At 43.4% G+C, this 20,932-nt stretch overlaps 1 protein-coding gene across 1 annotated transcript in view; it reads left to right on the top strand.

Moving 5' to 3' along the window:
• Positions 1–20,932, top strand: part of ankfn1b (ankyrin repeat and fibronectin type III domain containing 1b) — a 123,763-nt gene that overhangs the window by 93,438 nt on the left and 9,393 nt on the right. The window contains exons 6-11 of the mRNA XM_069664960.1: positions 7,289–7,508; positions 7,698–7,905; positions 13,030–13,227; positions 13,916–14,029; positions 14,200–14,297; positions 16,428–16,518. Of these exons, the coding sequence (XP_069521061.1) occupies positions 7,289–7,508; positions 7,698–7,905; positions 13,030–13,227; positions 13,916–14,029; positions 14,200–14,297; positions 16,428–16,518 (929 nt within the window). The remainder of the gene's footprint in view (positions 1–7,288; positions 7,509–7,697; positions 7,906–13,029; positions 13,228–13,915; positions 14,030–14,199; positions 14,298–16,427; positions 16,519–20,932) is intronic.

The raw sequence follows: 20,932 nt of genomic DNA, 5'->3' as shown, positions 1-20,932 counted from the left end.
GAGAGACACACAGAAGGCCTGGAGCCACCCAGGCTGGGCCCACGATCGCCGTGGGAGACATGGTGTCACCAAGCCTCTGACAGAGGAGGGGTTGTGTGTATGTTTGTGTCAGTGTGATCCCACCTTAAACCCCCCCCTCATGAGAACGTCGGCCGCTGCCCGCCGCCACATCCCCATGGTGACTCCGCTGTTGTCTCTGCTCATCAAAATTAGAGAGATTTACCTCTGCGTGCACACACACAGCACATGCACACACACAGAGCCAACAGGTGGCAGGCCTTGCTCGGCCCAGCGGGAACACTTCAAAGGTTAAACATACAGCGGACCGCCCACTCTTTCTCTGCCGTTCTCCCAAGGGAGATGGAGAGAGAGTGAGAAGAGGACAAGATAAAAGGAGAGACGGAAAAAAGGCTATGAAAATAGGAGAGAGATAAAGAGCGGTGGGAACATGCAGTATGGCATTGGATGTACCTGGTGTCCGCGGTTTGTTCTGACTCCCCAATTACGCTTACAGCTCGCACTTCAAAGTGAGTCACGTGTGAGTTAAAAGTAAAAGCAGAATGCCTACAGGGTTTTCCACTTCACTTACTTTTTGACTAAGTGTGACTAACAGCAGATGTGAAGGAACCCGGGTACCAAAGATGTTAAGCACAGACGTATTACAATCAAGAAGTGTTGTGGGATCTTTATATGAAAACGAGAACGGTCAGGAAAGCCTGAGTCACTTTAAACCAACAAAGACAAATAATATCACTTTAGACTACGACAATATGCAGGGCACTTTCTCACCCAGCTTAAAAAGAGGAAGCTGATTCTCCAGTGGACAGCAAATTACCAAAACTGGGTGACTCAACAGTTGAAAAACATCTCGTAAATGCTGTAAATCTGGCTTTATCCCGTCTGGTATCAGCTGTACTGTCTGCTGCCTGTGGTGCAACAGACTCTGTAGTGTTTTCTCAGCACTTACGAGGCTGCGCGTTATCAAAAGAACATCATTTGAACACCACAGTCCATGTCAACAATCTTGCTGATCAGGTACATTGCTTCCAAGGCAAGTTTCCAGCGCACATCTGGTAGGATCATCCATCCGCATCCCTCTGTCTGGACCCCTCAGGGAAACAGTGAAAAGGGGATGTTTTTAGCAAATGTGAAGCGCTGAAACGTTTACACACTCATGCACACACCTGATACATCCTCCAATAAAATCTCATCCTTAAAATAAGACCCTGAAGAGTGTCCTCTTGGCTATAAAATCTTCCGAAATCTGTACACAGTATGCAGGCGTATGTTTTAATATGTGAGCGTGAGTGTGTTTCTGCATTTGTTGTGTTGCTATGCCTATAAGCTGATAAGAGCCAAACAGAGGGGACTGCTATATGAATTCTAGTAATACTGCCCCCATCCCTCTCTCTCTCCCTCTCTCTCTCTCTCTCTCTGTGCGTCCAGCAGCCTGCCTGCTTCCAGCCTGTCTGGTGCCAAGACTCAGATTTCAGAATTTCCTTCTACAAGCCACATTTAGAGCAGCCAACGTACTCTGTCTGTGTGTGTGTGTGTGTGTGTGTGTGTGTGTGTGCAACTTTCTCCTCTCTCACTGTCTGCCTCTCTGACCCCCACCACCCTGTTTTTAGCGAGCACTGTCCTTCTGGTGCCGCTCTTTGCCTTTTTCTCTATCCATCTAGCCACCTCCACTTCTTTGTTTATTTTATGGGACTTGACCTGAGCAGACGACCAGTGCAATACATGTCAGCTAATACGAACGGTCGTCTGTGCCTGCGTGTAATAAACACGATTAGACACACGCTAACGTGCAGCAGAGATGTATGTGTTCTCATGGTAGTAAACTAGCCCCTGGTGAGGAGTTTGTAAAGAGGGGGGGTCCTGTCAGCAGTTCTTGTGACACGTTGGGATGGGGTGGCCTAGGATGAAGCAGAAAGGTAGGAAAGGAGAAGAAAGGAAAAGATGGAAAACATCAGGACGTAGGAGTCAAGAAAGAATGTACTGATTTTGGCAGCGTTATTGTAAAATGTATCCTTCCTTCATCCACATCTTTTGCTGGCACCTACACACTCACATGCACACACACATAAACACATGCCTGTAGGTCCCCACTAGGCAACAAACCATGCAGCGTTGTACCTATTCGAGCGTGCGTGTTGTAAAGAAATTTTCCATTGTTTATAGCTTAGATTAATGTTATCTGTATTTATAGAAGCAATACGCTTCAGCCAAGATGTTTTTATGCTCACATGCAGGTTCACATTTGTCTCAACTTCTACTACAATGGTCAGTTGGGCTTAATAATAAAACTGCAAATGACAAGCAGCGGTGTTGTGTGTGTGAGAGCGAGACAAGAGAGGAAAAAGAAAAACAGATGAGCGACAACACAATGTGACAGCAAAGAACACTAAATTGGATCAAGTCATACCTGGAAAATAGAATCTGCATTGTACGTCTGTGGAGTTCCTCAGGGATCCATTCTGGGGCCTCTTCTCTTCTTTTTTGTACATGCTCCCACTAGGTTCTCCTAATTAAGGAAAAAGCGCATCTCATTCCATTGCTTTGCGGATGATACCCAGCTATATCTCACGCAACAAATGCCACAGCCATTAGTCTTTACAAGAACTGTTTGACCAGTTCCAGGACATCCTAAAGAAAATGAGTCCCAATCAAAGAAAATCAACTTGAGATGGTGAGGAAGAGGAAAACATGAATCCCATCCAGATAAAATAGAACCACCTGAATGGTACCGGTGTTTAGTAACTGTAGATAATTTAATTGTAAGCTAACCAAAATATTCAGACTGAAATTTTGGAATCTAATTTAATTGACAGTTGAGTCAGATATGCGTGTTTCCATGACTGTGTGTGTGATTTCTTTATACAGATGACAGTAGATTGGCTGGATTCATCCTTTCTTACAGCTCTGACCGTGTTATTTTATGTTGCAACATCAACTGGGAGTCATCAGACTTAGCAACTTTTTCCACTCTGCTGTCAGTTTGCTGATTTACTTTGAAGTGTTTCTGAGATTTCCCTCAGCACACCCCTGTTATGAGCTGCTATGTGTACTCTTATGAGCTGTTATGTGCATATTTGTGGCTGCCTTTAAGCTTGCACAAAAATCTCAGAAATTCTGTGATGCAGTAACAAACAATTTCCTTTAACATTTTCTTAAATCACACCTTTCCATTTCGACTTTTACTCAAACACAAAGTTATCGTCTAGACTCTGTCTGCCTATTTTATATGTAGTCCTTGTTTACATGTGACTCACTGTCTGGAGGAATAAACTGTTTATGTAAACAGGCTGATATAACCTACAGTAATAAAGAGGATGCCATGTGAATGTGTGTTTGCAGCTTGGGGGTGTTGATTGTTTGTCAGGCTGATGCAGTCTTACTCTAGCAGGCTGAGTGTATTTGATGTGGGATTGATTGGGGGCCAAACATGGAGTCTGGCTTTTGGTAGAGACTTTGGTTTCCCTGAACAATTGCTTCCTGTTTCCCAAACCTGGTAAAAGCGTAGTAAATTGTGGGACATAGACTGTGCGTGTGATGTGTTTTGTGCTTTGATCTCTGGTCATTTATTGTTGCAGTGGTTGTCTTGTTCCAAACGCAATGCCTTCAAGATGGTTAAGGTGTTGATGATATGGGAGACATGTCTGGTTTGTGTCATTCCTAAAACTTCTCAAACCAACTTCTTGCGTCATTTCTCATTTAGTTCAAATGTTTGACTGATTGTTATAGTGAAATGAAGAGTTTTAATGTGTCTTCCAAAAAGTTTGGATATGTTTGTCATTATAATCCTCAAGATTGTCATTAAATCAGACCCTTTTTTCATGCTACCTTTGGTTAATAAATATATTAGCATTCTATAATTACCTCTGTATACAGGAGAGATATCCAAGACCATTACTGAAATTCTCAGTCATCTGTGATGTGAAAATATCAGATAACCAGTTTTTCAGTTAAAGGAATCCCAGCTCACAGTGCTGTGCTATTTTAGACCGTAGTGCCACATACGATATGGTTGATCACAAGTCACTTATTGCCAGGCATGAACAATGGGTTGGGATTTAAGGAACAGAACTAAATTGAACTAAATTGATTGATTGAAGTCATACCTGAAAAAAAGAAGATTTGATGTTAGAGTGCTTTTTTTTCTCATCGGTGCCCTACATCTGTGGGGTTCCTCAGGGCACTATTCTGGAGCCTCTTCTTTTCTTAATTTACATTCTCCCACTGAGTCCCCTTTTAGAAAAAACAAAATCTAATTTTACTGATTTGCAATGACGGTAAAATGCCACAGCCTTTTGTCTTCACAACAGCTGTTTGACTACTTCCAGAAAATCGAAGACTGGATATCACTCAACTTCCTATTGAAAGTGCAGCCTCCAAACTCGAGATGCACTGCCCTGCCTGTCTTCCCCGGTTTCTATCCCCTCTCTACGTAATAGTGCCATTTGTTATTGTATCTACCTGACACCAGCCTGACTTTCTATTGTTCACTGTCCTTGTTACTGTATCAGAGCTGTATTACTGCTGATGCAAACTGAACATTAACTGCTGATGCTAGTTCACATTGAACGCATTCAACTAGCAAGAAACACGGGTGGTTTTTATTGTGAAGCAAACGTCGGAAACCTCTTGTATTTTTTCTCAGTTGTTAGCACTAGCTCTGATTGTTCAACAAATGTGCATCTGCAAGATATCCTTGACAGAATTTACTGACAGCAGATCATGGTTAAATATTGCATGGAGTAATGGAACAGGAACGAGCTGTTAGATGAGGAGCTGCAGGTGACGGGCTGCAGAGCTCAAACTCCTCATCAAAGCAACTGACTCCTTCTACTGTGTCTTACTGTTGTATGGAAAACTACTCACACCATGAATAGCACAAAATCAGATTGTGGCCACAGATAGAATGAGGTGTGAAAAGCGCACTGTTATGGTAATAGTCACCCGCTAACAGTTTGGATAAACAGGTTGCTGAAAAGCTGTGTTAACAGAACCGTTCTAATACACAGTGTTACATTTTCTTTTGGTATGATTTTAAAACGTTTTTTTCTGGGGTTTTCTGCCAAGATTGCCTTTCGTCAAACAAGGATAGGGGGCATGTCATTGGGAAATGACATCCCAGTCTCACGTGTAGCATCTCTTTGAAAGTAAAGACGCACACACAAACACCCCACACCACGCTACACACTCCGTAATGTCGTCAGAGAGTGATGGGGCACCGTCCTGCCGACAGAAAAAAGTTGTCTGTTCCATCTCAGGCAAATAACAATAAGCCCGGGGCTGGATTCCAATGGGCTTTCTCTTTGAAATGGGATACCGGCACACGCATTACAAATATATCTCTTGTTTTATCTTCCGGGCCAGGCCCATGGAAAAATTATTCCAAATACCTGCCGCGCTTTATCTGGAACCCTGGAATAGGTTAGGCCCGGCCGGGAACACGAGGATGTCTAAAATAAGGCCTCTATTACGGGATGGAGTGGAGATGGATGGGACAGAGCGGGAAGGGACGGGGATCGGGGGTATTTTAGGTGTATCGGCACTGTGAAAAAGGGCTTGTTGCGGGGGCTTGGAGCTGCTTTAAAGTCTACAATGTGGGCCGCTGTCAGCTGTTGTACAAACTGCATGTGTCGGGGAGGGTTTGTGAGGGTATGTGTGTGTATGTGCATGCTCGTGTGGGCTCACACGTCCGTAGCGGAGCGTGAGTATAAATAACATTTTTCCTACAGATGTTCTCACCTTGACAAATCTGTTCTTGGCCTGTGTGATACTTCTTGGCACATGGCATGATGGCCCAACGTAACACAACCTTTATTTACTTTACACAACCTCTGCCTGCCCCCGTTCAAAGCATTGCTTCTTAAGAACAACATTTACATTTGCGGTATTTAACTGATGATGTTTTCCAGAGTGACTGATAGTGAGGGTGTATTTCCCAAGGACTTAAAAAGGACACACCATTTGAGACAAGATGACCCCTACAGGGATTCAAATTGTGACCCTTTAGTTACTGCAAAGACTTTAATTGAAACGTTTATGGCTCCTTGTTCCCTTTTTTGCTTGCAAAATAAAGTGATAATGGAGGCTTCCATTGGGCTTTGCTGGTAGAATTACTTCATATATGTCATAAAGAATATTTGATTCTAGCCAAACTGCAATAAAAAGGGGACTCAGGGTTGAGTCAAGGCGTTAGGAAGAGAGGGAAGGGAAAGGAGATAACATGGGGGTGGGGGGGATCAGGGGCATTATAGTGATAAGGGGAAATAGAAATGCCAAGAGTAAGAAAAATGAACACAGCAGAAAAACAGAATGGGGATAAGATGATAAGAAAGTTCAACAGACACGTTCAAAAGAGGTTAAGAGAGGAACACAAGGCGAGGGAGCTGTTGAAAGGGCGTCCTTGAGGAATTCATTTATCTCTCCGCCTCTGTTTGATGGGACCCGTTAAGGAGTCTGTCAGCATCGCCTGTAGAGTCCTGCTGACATCTCCTTCAGCACTTTAGAGTGTGTGTGAACGCCACGGACCAGGCTCGCCCTAGAAAGACCCTGTCATCTATGTAGTTCCCATGGCAGAATGGAGAGGGGGCAGCATAGTCGTCATACCAGCGATGCCAAGACGCCAGAAGCAATGGATGCCAATCTTTTAAAGCTTAGAAGAAAGAGATGACGTTAAAGAGAGCAGCACTGGCAAACAGGCCAGCAGCCAGTACAGGATGAAAGAGAGTTGATAACGCCAACATGGTAATTTATCACCATGCCATAGATCATAGATTCAGCGTGATGTTCAGGCTCTCTACCAAGGGGTTTAAGATCATTTTGGACAGACTATGTAAAGGTATTATTCCTTTGATAACCAAGTAATGCCACGTTAAGCTTGGCACAGTTTTTTCAGAGCCACAAAACCTGCGTTCAACAGTATTTAAATCCAGGCAAAAATGGGATTTAATCACACGTTATTGGTAAAGATGTCAGTGACCCACAGCTGGCCTTCAGACCTTTCAGGTTCTGTTTCTTTTATCCCTCATCCATTATACATCAAAAAGCCTCTTGACTTTTAAGTGACACAATTTTGAATCGTTCAAATATATAATAAGGATGCTTAGCATTCAACAGTAACTGGAACAGGCTTTTTAAAACGCTTTTCCATTGCCCTCGTTGCACTTAAGCTTTGTCTGTGAGGGCAGTGGTTATCTCTTCTAATGGATTTGAGACATCATATTTTCACTCACCTACGTTATCCCTTCTGTCTTTTACCCACCCGTCTCTCCTCCAGGGCCGACTCTTCCAAGATGACGCAGCCCATGAGGGGGGACCAGGCCCACCAGCCTGTCCCAGCCCGCAAGGCGGCCAGCTTATCCTCGCCAAGCGCGGCCCGCCGCCTTTACCGCAACTTGTCTGGAAAGTTCCGTGTGGGCACCAACCCCCCTGCCCTGGAGGACAGCGTGGTGTCAGGACGGGGGGGAGACAAGGAGAGGCTGCGCAAAACCACCATAGTAAGTCAGAGAAGGAAAAAATAATAAGCTGAGGAACATCTAAAAATAGTCTGGGAAAGCATATAGACAGGGATAGTAAGACCTCAGATAGTAACATCACACACCCACCCGTCGTACTATTGTTGAGCAGACAGAAAATATACCAACACTGATCTTTTTTAACTTCATGAAAGCTTTTTTGTATCAAAGTTCCAGAGTAATGAAGCGTTGTTTGAGGCCGTGGAGCACCAGGAGTTGGACCTGGTTCAGCTGCTTCTGTCCCAGTACAGTCTGGAGGAGCTGGACCTCAACACCCCGAACAGTGAGGGCCTCCTGCCCCTCGATATCGCCATCATGACCAACAACGTGCCCATGGCCAAGCTGCTACTGAGAGCGGGTGCCAAGGAGAGCCCCCACTGTGAGTAAAAAAACACAACTAACTGTTGTATCTCCCCAGTCACAGTGAAACTGTTGGATTTGCTATTTACATACTGCGATAAGGCGGTGGTATGTAGTATAGGATAAAGTATACATTTATTTTCCGTCTCTACGCCAGGCGCAAGTTTCTGGTTTTGGAAAGCGGAAGTAAACAACAGCCCACCAAAAGCAAACCGCCGCTTCTTTAGCTATAGCGCCCCCTTCTGCTCAAATGCTGCTACCCTCCGCCATTTCAACTGCTGTTGTGACGTTCCATTAGCTAGCTTTAGCATTAGCAGCTTTAGCATTTAACTATTTCCTACCTAATCTTACTTTTAGCTAGTTAACGTTGCTGTTAGCCAGGCGTTTACACCTTTCCAATTGTATTCTGTAACCCTATCTATCTGTAATGTTAGCTAGGAAGTGGTTAAATGCTAATGTTAGCATTTGTCTTGGAATATCGCCGGATGTCCTTCTGGATTTTAGTTTCATGTTGTGCAAATCTGGAGCACAGCAGTACAACATTATTGTACAGGAACATTTGAGCGTCACACCCTGAACCTTATTTCAGAGGAAAATGGCCGCCATGTGAATGTGGTGGGTTCTTGGGAATCAAAGGGATCATTTGAACGTGAATGTAACAAATCAAATGCCTGCTAACGGTGAAACTCCTTTTAGCACAATTACTGCGTATTTTGATTTTATAACCAAGCGGAGAATATTGCTCACAAAAAATTGGGAGCCTTTTGTGAGTTTCTTCATTTTATTGCACTTGCTGGATTGAGTTCATTCCCAGTGACCTTTTACCACAATGGAATCCCAAAACATAACTTAAATAGAGTTCATCCAATTAAGCCTCTTGTTACAGAGAGATAATCATCAGGTAAATGTGAGTCGAGGATCTCTATTCCCCTTTTTGCCATTGAAATGATCCAAAATCTCTTCTGGGGTCACCACAATGTCTCTGTACTTATAAGAGCAGCGTTTCTCTTCTATAATGAGTCTATTGTATTCTATCATACTTTTCCTTATAAAGTTTGACAGCTCTTAACTTTTGTTAGGAGAACTTTGGCTTGCCCACAGGTGAATCACACCATAACAAATGCTGCCTTGGCTTTGTACAGGAAGCAAGTTGATTTTTCTGATGCTTAAGCCCAAACCTATTCAAAAGGCAGCCCGGGGCCCAAATCAGGCCCTTAAATGACCTCAGCCCTTTAATCATTAAAAGATATATGTAAAAAGGAAAATGGGATTAAAAAACAGCTTTAGTTCTTCCAATAAGAGAGGTTTTCTTTTACACTGTTAATGCAGTTTTGTCAGTTCATTGTCTTATTGTTAGAAGATCATCATTTTATTAGCACTCAGTTCACTTGTTATGTCTCTTGTTAAGCACAAAAATTAATATCCTTAAAAGGTTTTAACCCAGGCTGCTAAACAAAGGCAGTTTGGCACTCTATGAGAATCAACAAGTGTCATAGTGGAAGCCGAAGTTGTTCTCACACAGTGTTAATATCTTTAGCGACAATTATGACGTCAACAATCTTTTTTTCCATGACGAAGAAGAGACATTGACGAGCTAAAAATAGATTGCTGATGATCAAAACTCTGACGACACGTATGTTTTTTGTAGACGACGCGAGACGGGATTAAAATGTTAGTGGTGGACAGTCTGACATTTAAAATCTGTGAGATCCATGAGATAACAGGTATCACAAAGGTGGTTAGGATCTTCCTCTGAGCTCCTGTGAGGACCTTTTCCCTGGTTATGAAACAGACTGATCACTCGATATGACCAACAAAATCAAACCAGACCATCAGCGTCAAGACTGAATATTTCTATATAGTTATTTTTTATGCCTCAAGCTGCTGGCGGGGGGTAGATGTCAGACAAAGCGATTAACTGCACGCTGCCTTTGTTTACATTTTCCAGGGCAAAAATTTAAGTGAGTGATACATATGACTTAAAGACAGCAGGATAGGATTTTTTGTGAAAAAACACCACTTAAGCATGAACAGGACAAAGAGATAAGAGGTACGGCTTTGTCCACGGGGGCGCCAAAATCGACACAAACGGAAAGTTCCTCACAGGAGCTTTAACCCATCATTTGACGCTTCTTCCGCACAAAAAGGAGCAACCTTCGGCTGTTTGCTGCTGTTTAAATGAGAAGCGATGGCGACAAGTAATCTTAAGATGCTGTGCCCTCATCGTTCTTTTACTGTATGGATGATCTGCTGAAATAAAAGTGTTAATTTTACCTGAAGCAAACAGGTAAAAACTTGAAGGAGACTCAAGAGAGAAAACGCTTTAACTAAATGTCATGACTAAAATGTGACGACTTTTTATTTCACTGGACTAAAATGTTTTAAGTTGTCGTCGACTAAAACTAGACTAAAACTATAAAGGGTCAAATGTGGCTAAAACTACAAAGCATTTTCGTCTAAAGACTAAATTTAAAATAGCTGCCAAAATTAACACTGCTCTCACATCAACAAAACCCCACAGGTGTTTCCCAAAGCAGCGTCACAGATACATAACTCATAACACAGTCATTTATTATGCACACCACTAACGCATTCATTCACACGCCACTGACAAACTCTCACACTTCTCCACGCAGTGAAAACATATTAAAGCCAAAGTAGGGGTGGTAATAATGATGCAATATTAGTCATCTTTGTAAGCACTTTTCACCGTCTGTGATCTGCTGAGCCTCCGCTCCCTTCCTCTGTTAATGATTAGAACTCGCCAGTACGGCTCCTCGGCTGTTTGTGTTTGTACTACACACACACACGCACACACTTCTCCAGCGCTGAGCCAGACGTCTTATAAAGGTATCGTTAAATTGAAAACACTTGAATGGAAAGTGATGTTTACTGAAGTTTCTCTTTGATTTGTTTTCAGATCTCAGATAATTCACGAGAGGGTGCGAGTTGTACGAGTGCGTGTGCAAAAAAACAGAGAGAGAACAACAGCGCATAAAGAAAGTAAAGCCTGTGTATGAGGAGAATTGACATCAAAGACGCTGCTTGAGCTTTAAGAGGAATCGATCCCCGTTGCTTATTGATATTGCCTGCCTGCATTGTGTGTGGTTACCGGAGAGACAAGGGCAGACAAAAGCAATCAAACAAATCCTCTAGAGCAACTCCACACACATTATAAATCCCTCAGTCGCTCTTATAGGACGAAGCCACTTAAGTGTGCTGTAGAGGATGCCAGCCTTGATGTGAAATAAGGACAAATCAAGGCACACGTACATACTGGTGACAGCGTCTGGACGAGTTTCTAGGCCTGGGTGGACTGAGAATGTAGACCGAAATGTGTACTCAACTGCTATTTCCATCAGTTTAATAGTTTAAGACCCTCAGTGATAACTTAAGCTCTAACTTTCAGCTTTAAACTCAACCTTTTTCGAAAGCGATAAACAGCCTTTTTAAGTCCTCACACGAGCGCTCGAAGGGAACAACAAAACTGACACCCAGAAGAGACACCGGGATTCAAAGAGAAGCCCACAGCCGCCGAGGAGACACGGAGCGAGCCGCAGAATTAAACACCCAGATGGACATTTTGACACGCGGCTTTAAACTTACTGTCAACAGTGGAATCTAACGCTCAACAGTGGAATCTACAATGAACAAACACAGACCACACAGACTAAACACAGACACACAGCAGCCCCAAACGCTCCGAGGATGAGCAGCCACCAAAGAAGAAGAACAGCTCGCTTACTGTCCTGTGTGACCTTAACAGCTTTACATTACCTGCTCTATAGCTTCTGTAGCGTGATCGAGACGTGGTGAATTTGCAAGCCACTAAATTGAATACTTTCATTGGGTGTTACATCTCTTCTGCTATAGCGATGTGTTTAGTTAAAGCAAACATCATTATTCACACCCCCCCTTTCTGAAAAAACATTCCTCCTGTCTGTGTGAGGCTGTGGTATATGACAGAAATAGATCCGTTATACAGATTTTTCCACCAGTTTTGCAGAAAAATACTTTTACAATGGCCGTTTAAAGCGATGCCGATGCATGTTCCCACCGTCCTGTGTCCCTTTGGAAACCGCATATAAGGAACACTCCTCCCTCTTTTCGCCGCTCTCACTTTCATTGCCACATTTTCTGTGTCATTTTCTCGCTGATGTCATCCCTAAAAAAAGGGGAATTGCTTAGTTAAATGAAGTTTATGGAGGAATCTGCCGCAGCATTTTGGCAAACAAAGGCATTAAAAAGAGAGGCCTGCAGAAGCAATTTGCAACGTTACAAGGGAGGCAGAGGGGTTTCTTGCAAAATCAGCACGAGTAAAAAGTAAGACCAATACAATATTTACGACTATTTGTTTTGATGTGGACACTTTGTTTCTTATTTAAAACAACCACAAGGGGAGACTTCTACTAGATGTAATCATTCCAATCAAACTATAACTCTTGTGCAGGAAGATTTTCTATTAAAGGAGCAGTTCGCCCCTGGAAAAAGCTGGTGTTCTCTGTAATCGGTAGAAGGAATAATATTTGAAATTGGCGCCATAGCTGTGGAGAAAGTTGTACAAACAGCTTGTGGTTTCGCCCATTCTACATTCCTTCAACACCCAGCATGCATTGCGCCCCTCCCGAGAGACGCTGGAGTGAAATACTACCGTTTGGCTGCAGGCAATGGCTCAGAGCGGTTCAGAATCCGAAACACGATGAGAACATACCGGTGGATTGTCTAAAAAATCTTCAGCTCTGCAGTCTACATTTCAAACCTGACGATTTTCAACGAGACATGACATCGGAGACGGGCGTCCTAGATTGAGGAAGTGTAGTTTAGCAAGCCCCCTGGCCTTGGAGAAGCAGATAGCGTCCTCCAAAGGCTCAGAGCGAAACTGCATTTTTTCCTACCATAATGGCATTAGCTCCCCTAACAGCATGATAGGACTGAGGTTGAATTGAGGTCAATTAGGGAGATAACTTTAATAATCAGCCCTCTCAAATTTATGTTTCCGGCATGTTTTTTAATGTGTGAATATAAAAGCATTTCTTTATGGATGTCATGGAAGTTCCTTCAACATGTGCTTATGTGTAATGAAACCTTTTTTAATACCTGGATGCTTTCTCTTTCTCCCTCTATCTCTCCGTTATGTTTTTAGTCGTGAGTCTGGAGGGCCGAGCGGTGCATTTAGCCACCCTGGTGCAGGAAGCCGAGCAGCGCGTGTCCGAGCATCAGGCCCAGGTCCGGAGCGAGGGCCCCGCGGAGCGGGAGGGATCGGACCGGGAGAGGCAGCTGAAGGCCTGGGAGTGGAGGCTGCGGCTCTTCAGGCGCATGCAGACGGGCTTCGAGCACGCCAGTAAGGCTTCAGGATGACTTTGATGACTGTGTGTGCTGAGCAGTAGACGTTCAGTTGTCCCTTTTCTCCGCTGGCTTTCTGTCTGGGCTGAGTTAATCGCTTCCACACCGGGAAGCCTAGCTTAACACTCATGTGTGTGTGTGTGCAAACATTACGCCTGTAATCCTGCTTACATTTTTTATAGGCATTTCTTGACACGCTTAGCGGCGGGGTAGACAGCCACCCCCGTTAGCAGACACACAGTGCCTCTTTCCACCGTTCTGCACTTTGAAGCACCAACGTCTGTTCCCTTCTTTGTAACTCCACAAACTCCTGTAAAGTTGGGAGCATAGTTGTGTGAACATGGTTGGAAATTATTCACCACATGTCAACTGTTTATGTAGTAATCGATGACATCCTTACGACCTCTCAGAAATGATTGATTTGACATTAATCCGTGAAGATTATAGATTACAGTTCCATCACTTACTGTAAATTGCTATAATTTTACAAGCATTCATGACTTCACAAACTTTTCCCACTTCTAAAAACCAGTAACCCCAAATGAGGTCATAACTGTAAACCAGCTCACTGTATTATAATGTTTATAATGTGCAGCGCAGGATATTAGTCAGCTTGTGTTTACTCGTCTGTCTCTTTGGTTATTTACCCACTCGCCATGTTTCTGCCCGTCTGCCTGCCTGCACAGACCCTCCAGACGCTCCCAGTGTAGTTCGCCTGTCGGTCAGCAGCAGCACCAGTCTAAGGGTGGACTTCCAGGAACCTCAATGTGTCAACTCTGCTGTGGTTACCAAGTACAAAGGTCAGCGTGCGTGCTCATTTCACGGCTTCATTTAGAACATAGCGCTCAGTATCACAATATTAGAAGCTGTGAAACAACAAGTCTGTCGGGGTCACATTTTTCTATTGTCTTTTTTTTAAGGTGTTTATTAAAATGAAGTTAAACGTGGTTTTTTTTGTGTGTGTTTGCAGTGAGCTGGAGCAGTGCGCCTTCTCTCAGTCCTTTGCAGGGTGAGATTTTGGTGGAGGACACAAATCTGCTGCAGGGACACATCACAGGACTCACCTCTGTAAGTTCAGCCATAAGATGAGACAAGATAAGATAAGATAAGATAAGACAGAAATTTATTAATCCCAAAGGAACCAGATAGCCAGGTCGCTCCTAAAATACTGTACAAATAAAATAAATACAAAAAACATCTCAAATATTAGTGAAAATATAAAATGCAAGTGTAATGCAAAATTACACTTTCGTGATACGATACGCTATACATGGTCCATAACTATAACCATAATATCACCATTCAGCGATTCTGCAATAATTGATATTAAGACAATCATATAATGATACATCACGATATCTGATAAACTGAGAAGACAAAATGCCCCTAAAAGGTAAAGTGCAGGATTAATGTATTTATTCACTGCAATTTGGGGTCAGAATTTAACACAAACTGAAGCCCCTTTACACTGCCAGTTCAAGGAGGGATTATTGCGCCTCTGTTACGTCTCATCTTCATTCCACCTCGGAGGTAGTAACAGAGGCTAAAAAGTGTCTGTGTAAACAGCAGAGCTGGCAGGGCGGAACAGCGCCGTGTGTGTGTATTTGAAGCACACGCTGTTTGTTTACACCTCGAGACACGTTTCGCTTCTGCAATGCTGAAACGCTTTGTAACAACACACACTGGGGCGGCTTTACGCCGGCGTTGCTTGGTCCAATGTAAAATGGCAAAGGCTGCATGACGGCGGGGCTTCGTTATGGCGCTGAGGCGGAACCGCAGTGTAAAAAGGGCGTGAGATGAAACAATTAAGGTGTTTTCAGTCTGTAAATTGAATATACAGAACTATAGAACAAATTAGGACTCATTTTCACTGCTGTCCAATGTTACCCCACTGTCTTCGTCTTCTACTTCTATCCTGCTGCTGCCAATTCATTTCCGTTCACGTTACCCTGATTCATGTCATTAGCGCCACTGGGAAGAGTAATGAAGTAGTGATGCGGTGAGTCAAAATGGTAGGGAAATCTGTTTCGAGCGCCGTATATTTGTAAATTAAAATATCGATATCGGTAATTGTACCGAGTGAGTCACGACGACGATATATTGCCGTATCGATATTTTGTCCCACCCCTCGTCTCGAACATATTATTTATTCTCTGAACTGTTGAGTCAATTTTTCAAGATGATTTTTCAACCACTACGAATCAGCAAGAATCTAAAATTACAGAAATAAAACTCTTTATTGTGATGCTGATAATAAATTTAACTCTTTTATGAAGGTTTCTTGGAGATATATATATATATATCCATGTGTATTTTCTCCCCTGCACATAAAAAGCAGTCCTATTTTCTCTGCAGTCTAAGAACCACCAGATAAAAGGAGAAACTCGTGCATTATGTGTTAGTTTATGTGTAACAAAGCAACACAAAGACCACTAAGCCGTAGCTTCTCCAGCTGTTGGTGCTGACCGATAAAACATTTAGAAGCTATTCTCCCACATGAAGCCCCCTGATATTATTTACATGCGTCCTTAAGGCGTTTACTTAGGCGACATTTGAAGGCATTTCCCAAGTGACTTTTTTATATACATCAAACCCCACACACAAGTCTCAGTCACCATCAATCCCAAACGACTTTTGTCCCCTCAACAAACACAATCAGAAAAGTGAATTTGTTGTTGCAACAGTTGCAAAACAGCCTCTTTAATGATAAGAAGAGCAGCTTGGTAGCCTGCCACCTGATTTATGTTTGGCGTTTTTAAGCGTAGACAAATGGACGCTCCACTAGTTGTTTGTTATTGTGTGGGAGAAACCCCTCACCCCCTCTGAGACCCCTGCTGCCAGCCGAAGCTCACTCCTGTCACATGACAGGGGTCAAGGCGAGGTCAGGAAGTGTCGGCGGCTGCTTTGATTGATCTGGCTGAGAAAGGAGAGACAGAGGCCTGCTGTCTGCACACTGGGCACAGAGACAGACAAGTCATCCAAATAGACACTTCACTTTCCACAAAGACACACACACACGCACGCACACACATTTGACCTAGCAAGAGACAAACAAATGCCCCTGACCCACACACTAACATGTATATGTTCTTACACCTATGAAAAACAGTTAGTTTAGGTACTGTTTGATTGGTTTCAGCCATATGTTTAATGAAATTTGAACCTCTGTCCTAACTGTCTTGCATATTGTCCTTACAGGGGACCTATTACTACGTCCAGGTGTCGGCCTACAACATGAAGGGCTGGGGGCCGCCACTAGTTACCACCCCTGCCTGCGCCGCCCCTTCCAGTAAGTCTTCATCGTGTGCACCATAACCAGTATAAATAATGAACGTAGCCACCAGGACGTCAACATTTGGTTTGTCTACTGTCTTTTTAAAGCCTTGAGTTAAGCAATTTGTCCATTGCTATGTTAGTTTTCTGCAGCCAGAAGCGACCATATATGGACGAGAGGATGGAGGGGTTGTCAAACAGCACGTTATCAAAGCTTAACAGTCTGTGCTGGTAGCTAAATCTTTAAAGAGCTAGGTAGCCATCTTGTTTCCTACAGAATGCGATTCTATTTCTGGTGATGGCTAACCGGAATTGTTTATTGAACAGACTAAAGAAGCTAAGAGAGCTTGTGGACATTAGCGCACTTGCCGATGGCTCTCAAAGGGTTAACAAAATGTACCAAGTTATTTAAAAGAACCAGGTTTGTCATCATTAAGGCTTGACGTCTCCTCTGTACAGAAAGCCCAACAACAAACCTAACACTGAAGCACCAGCCACCACAAACAGATATGTGTGTGTGACAAACACTAAACAAGCTAACAAGCCAGGCACGGTTAGCATAGACACTGATACCTGCAGAAGAACATCACAGAAGAAGCCGGAGCACATGCTTCTTTGACTGCATTTTAGTAGAAAAAAACCACACAGCAAATATTTGAAATATTTGCATGAAAAAAAACACCAACACAAAACAGCCAGGAGTTTAAGTTCAGTGTAGCTTAGCTGAAACCTAGCAGAGAGCTAACAGCATCTACTTGTCACTTGAAAGGTCCTCCCCCGCACATTTATCATAAATAGAGAAATACGCAATAGTGAGCAAATTCGTTTTATATGCCGGGCTGGAAACATGATTCATTCTGCTGGGAAGTTGGACATTTTAATTATGAGGCCTAATGGGGGTTGACTCACTTTTGAAACCAGCCTCAAGTGGCCACTAGAGGAACTGCCGTTTCAGACACTTCCACATTGGCTTTATTCTCAGCCCTGTAGGTTGGCGCTTGATGGGTATGCATAGATGTTTGTTCATGTGTGTGACTACATTTTAGATAAAACAAAACCCAACACATCCAGTTAACAGCAGCTCAAAGAACAACCCTGAAGCTCTTTGGCAGGCCTCGCTACATTAACACCACTGCAGAACAGTTTTCACACAGGACCGAGCTGCAGGATGTGTGCCGTGTTTGTGCTGCATGAATGACACAACAGCTTTCCCACACATTAAGGAGCTCATCGTCTACATCAGCGCAATCGGTTTTCGTATCCCCAACGTCATTCTGACGTTGCTTTGACATCATTAGGGTGGGTGACAGCTGGGCCAGCAGGCTGGGTGGGTTTTGGGACCCCCTCTGCAGACGTCAGTGTGTGTAACCATAGCCTCAGGATGGTGTTTGGGGCTGGCTGGCAGAAGAAGGTGCCCGGGTTCAGCCAAGAAGTTAACCGTGAAGTCATGTGCAACAACAGCTGAGGTGTTGAGTCACCGCAGCAGCTCTGACCCTCTTACTCCCTTTCTATCTATCTATCTATCTATCTATCTATCATGATGGCTGTTTGTTTTCAGGATGTGTAGTCTGTACAGCCGGCACACACCTACAGTATGAGAGTGAACATAGTTACTGTGTGCATGTTGGCACACTTCGGGCACATCTGGGGAACACATGAACATGTTTGTCCTCGTCCACACACCGTGTTTTTCAGTGTGTGTGTGTGTGTGTGTGCGTCTTCACTTTGCTAGACTGGGCTTTCCCTCTCTTTTTTTCTACTGTCCACCTCCCTCCCGCCCTCTCTCCGAGCTAATTTCGATGTTGCGTGTTTGTGTTTTCCATTTGGGCCTACCACTGGAAATATTTGCATGTCTGTGCTGTAGCACGCGGCGCGGGCCCAACAGTGGGGGCCTTATACCGGGCCGTGGACGCCCATTAAAGGGCCCGCTTGTCCTGTCGGGACAGGCACCTTTCCGGGAATAGAGCTCACCGTGTTTCAGCCCCACGCACCCTCCGGGGGGCTCCAGGGGAGGGAGTTTGGGTGGAGGTGGGGTTGATGGGGGGTTGGGTGGTGGTTGATGCTGGTAAGGGGGGGTGCGAGTTATCGCTGACACATCCTCCAGTGAGCGAGTAAGGATGCTAGATTAATAACATAGCAGGCAGAAGGTGCGGAAGGATCGTTTTCTGCAGAGCTGGTCATCGAAAAGGAGGAAGAGAGTGTGTATTTCTAATATAGTGCATTATAAGAAGGTTTTGGAGGGTCTGTAATAGAGTGTGTGTGTGTGTTTGTGTGTGTGTGTGTGTGTGTAAGACTGGAGGAAGCACAGTGGGGAAAATAGGTAGACAAACAGACACAAAGGTGATAGACGAAGTCAAAGATTATGATGTGTGTCTTTTGGAGGTGTAGTGGGATGTTCGGTGTGTGACTTCCTGTCACTGGTGTTGACACATAATGGTTGTATGACTGTACACATGTGTGTAACTCTGTGCAGCCATAACCCTGGTGCTCAGTAGGTCTGTCTGTCAGCCAACCACAGCTTTCTCACACTGGGGTGGGTGCTCTTTTCTATAGTACACACACTCGACCTGTTTGAGAAACAGGCCATCTCACACACACACACACACACACACACACACACACACACACACACACACACACACACACACACACACACACACTCCTTCTACTGGCAGCCTCAGAGACAGGGCCAGCCAAAGTGGGGTCCCAAGCAGAATAAGATGAACAATAGCACTGTATAGTCATCTGGTCTTACAATAGTGAAAGTCATATCAGCCAAGTATGATGTTAATAACAGCTATTTTCACCACAGTTAAAGTCAGTGTACAGTTCAAAGAACAGTATTAACCTGTATTGTGAAAGTCTCTGGGAGCCTGCTGCGGAGCTTCAAATGAAATAGTTTTCCATAAAAGTCCAAACAATTCGAGTTTGATTCACATGTAAACAAAGATTTTGCTCCTTAGTCCATTGATCCAGGTTCACCAACTTCAAAATAAACCATTTAATGTTGATGTATTCAAATTTTCCACTGTGAACACAATCTGTTTTTCCCCCAGTAGCAACCTGTCCTTATAAAACTCTTACACTCCAAAGCACAAGAATAGGACTGTCAGCAGTCAGCATTGGCTGGTGTGTCTTTATTCCTAGAAAAGAATAAACAACTGGACTGATTTATGGTCAAATTTAGACTGTTGGTCTGAAACATGGAAAAAATAAAGAAGGACGACTCTCTGCCTTCCAGTATTGTTAAACAGCTTTTGGGAATATTGTCTGAGAGGGCTACATCACAATACCTGAATCAGGCCCAAAAATAAAGCGAGCAATGCTTCATGTGATCTCGTCAAACTTTAATTTGAAATATCTTTAAGTCTGCAGTTATGACGAGTAAATCCTGGCTACTGTAGATAATATAGTGGAAATCAGACTGTTTAAGTGACAAGACCAAGAGTCTACAGCCATGCTAGCAGGTCTGTGAGACTGTACTTAGTGCTTTGTGTTAATGCTAACATGCTGTTATGTTGTTTAGCTGGTATAATTTCTACAATGTTCACTATCTTACTTTTACATACAGTATGCATGCTAACATTTTACTCTTAAAGTGTATCTTACACAGCTGTGTTAAATACTTGATTCTGATTGGCTAATTACGGCATTCCGAGCTATCTCTCAATAACAGACCGTTGCTATGAAGAACAGATCGTTGCTAGGGACGCGGCTCTAATCACACAATCCCGAGGACTGACTGTAATCATATCAATCCGCCGAAAGAAGTCCGGTAAATTTGACGTCTGTATGTTTACAGAGGGGACAAAAAAAGAGACAAAACAGCAGAGTGAAAGCAATAAAGGTTAAAAGACCTAAAAACTGAAGGATACAACAGCAAGATCTACAAAACTGAAGACGGCACATGAAGTAAACATTAAACACAACACAGTACTGGATACGACGATGTTTAAAGACGATGGATGCAAAAGAAAATGTCAACAGACTCTGACAGTGACGAAAACCTCAATCAGGTGCTGCGCTGATTACTGCGTTCCAGATCAACTTGTCTTACGTCAATGAAAATGTTTCCATTTAATGTGAGTGATAACAGCTCGGTTAGCTAATTTTAATGAGTACAACCAGTCTGGTTAGCTCATTTCAAAGTGAGTAAAACCAGCTCGGTTAGCTCATTTTAATGTGAGTAATAGCAGCTCGGTGAGTAATAACAGCTCGGTTAGCTAATTTTAATGAGTAAAACCAGTCTGGTTAGCTCATTTCAAAGTGAGTAATAACAGCTCGGTTAGCTAATTTTAATGAGTAAAACCAGTCTGGTTAGCTCATTTCAAAGTGAGTAATAACAGCTCGGTTAGCTAATTTTAATGAGTAAAACCAGCTCGGTTAGCTAATTTTAATGAGTAAAACCAGCTCGGTTAGCTAATTTTAAT

The sequence above is a fragment of the Semicossyphus pulcher genome, unplaced genomic scaffold (assembly GCF_022749685.1).
Source record: "Semicossyphus pulcher isolate SPU_LCO1_2020_fin unplaced genomic scaffold, fSemPul1.0.p SCAF_16, whole genome shotgun sequence".
In the NCBI taxonomy this organism is placed as follows: Eukaryota; Metazoa; Chordata; class Actinopteri; order Labriformes; family Labridae; genus Semicossyphus; species Semicossyphus pulcher.
The sequence above is the reverse complement of the archived record's forward strand: the minus strand, read 5'-3'. Positions and strand labels throughout refer to the sequence as shown.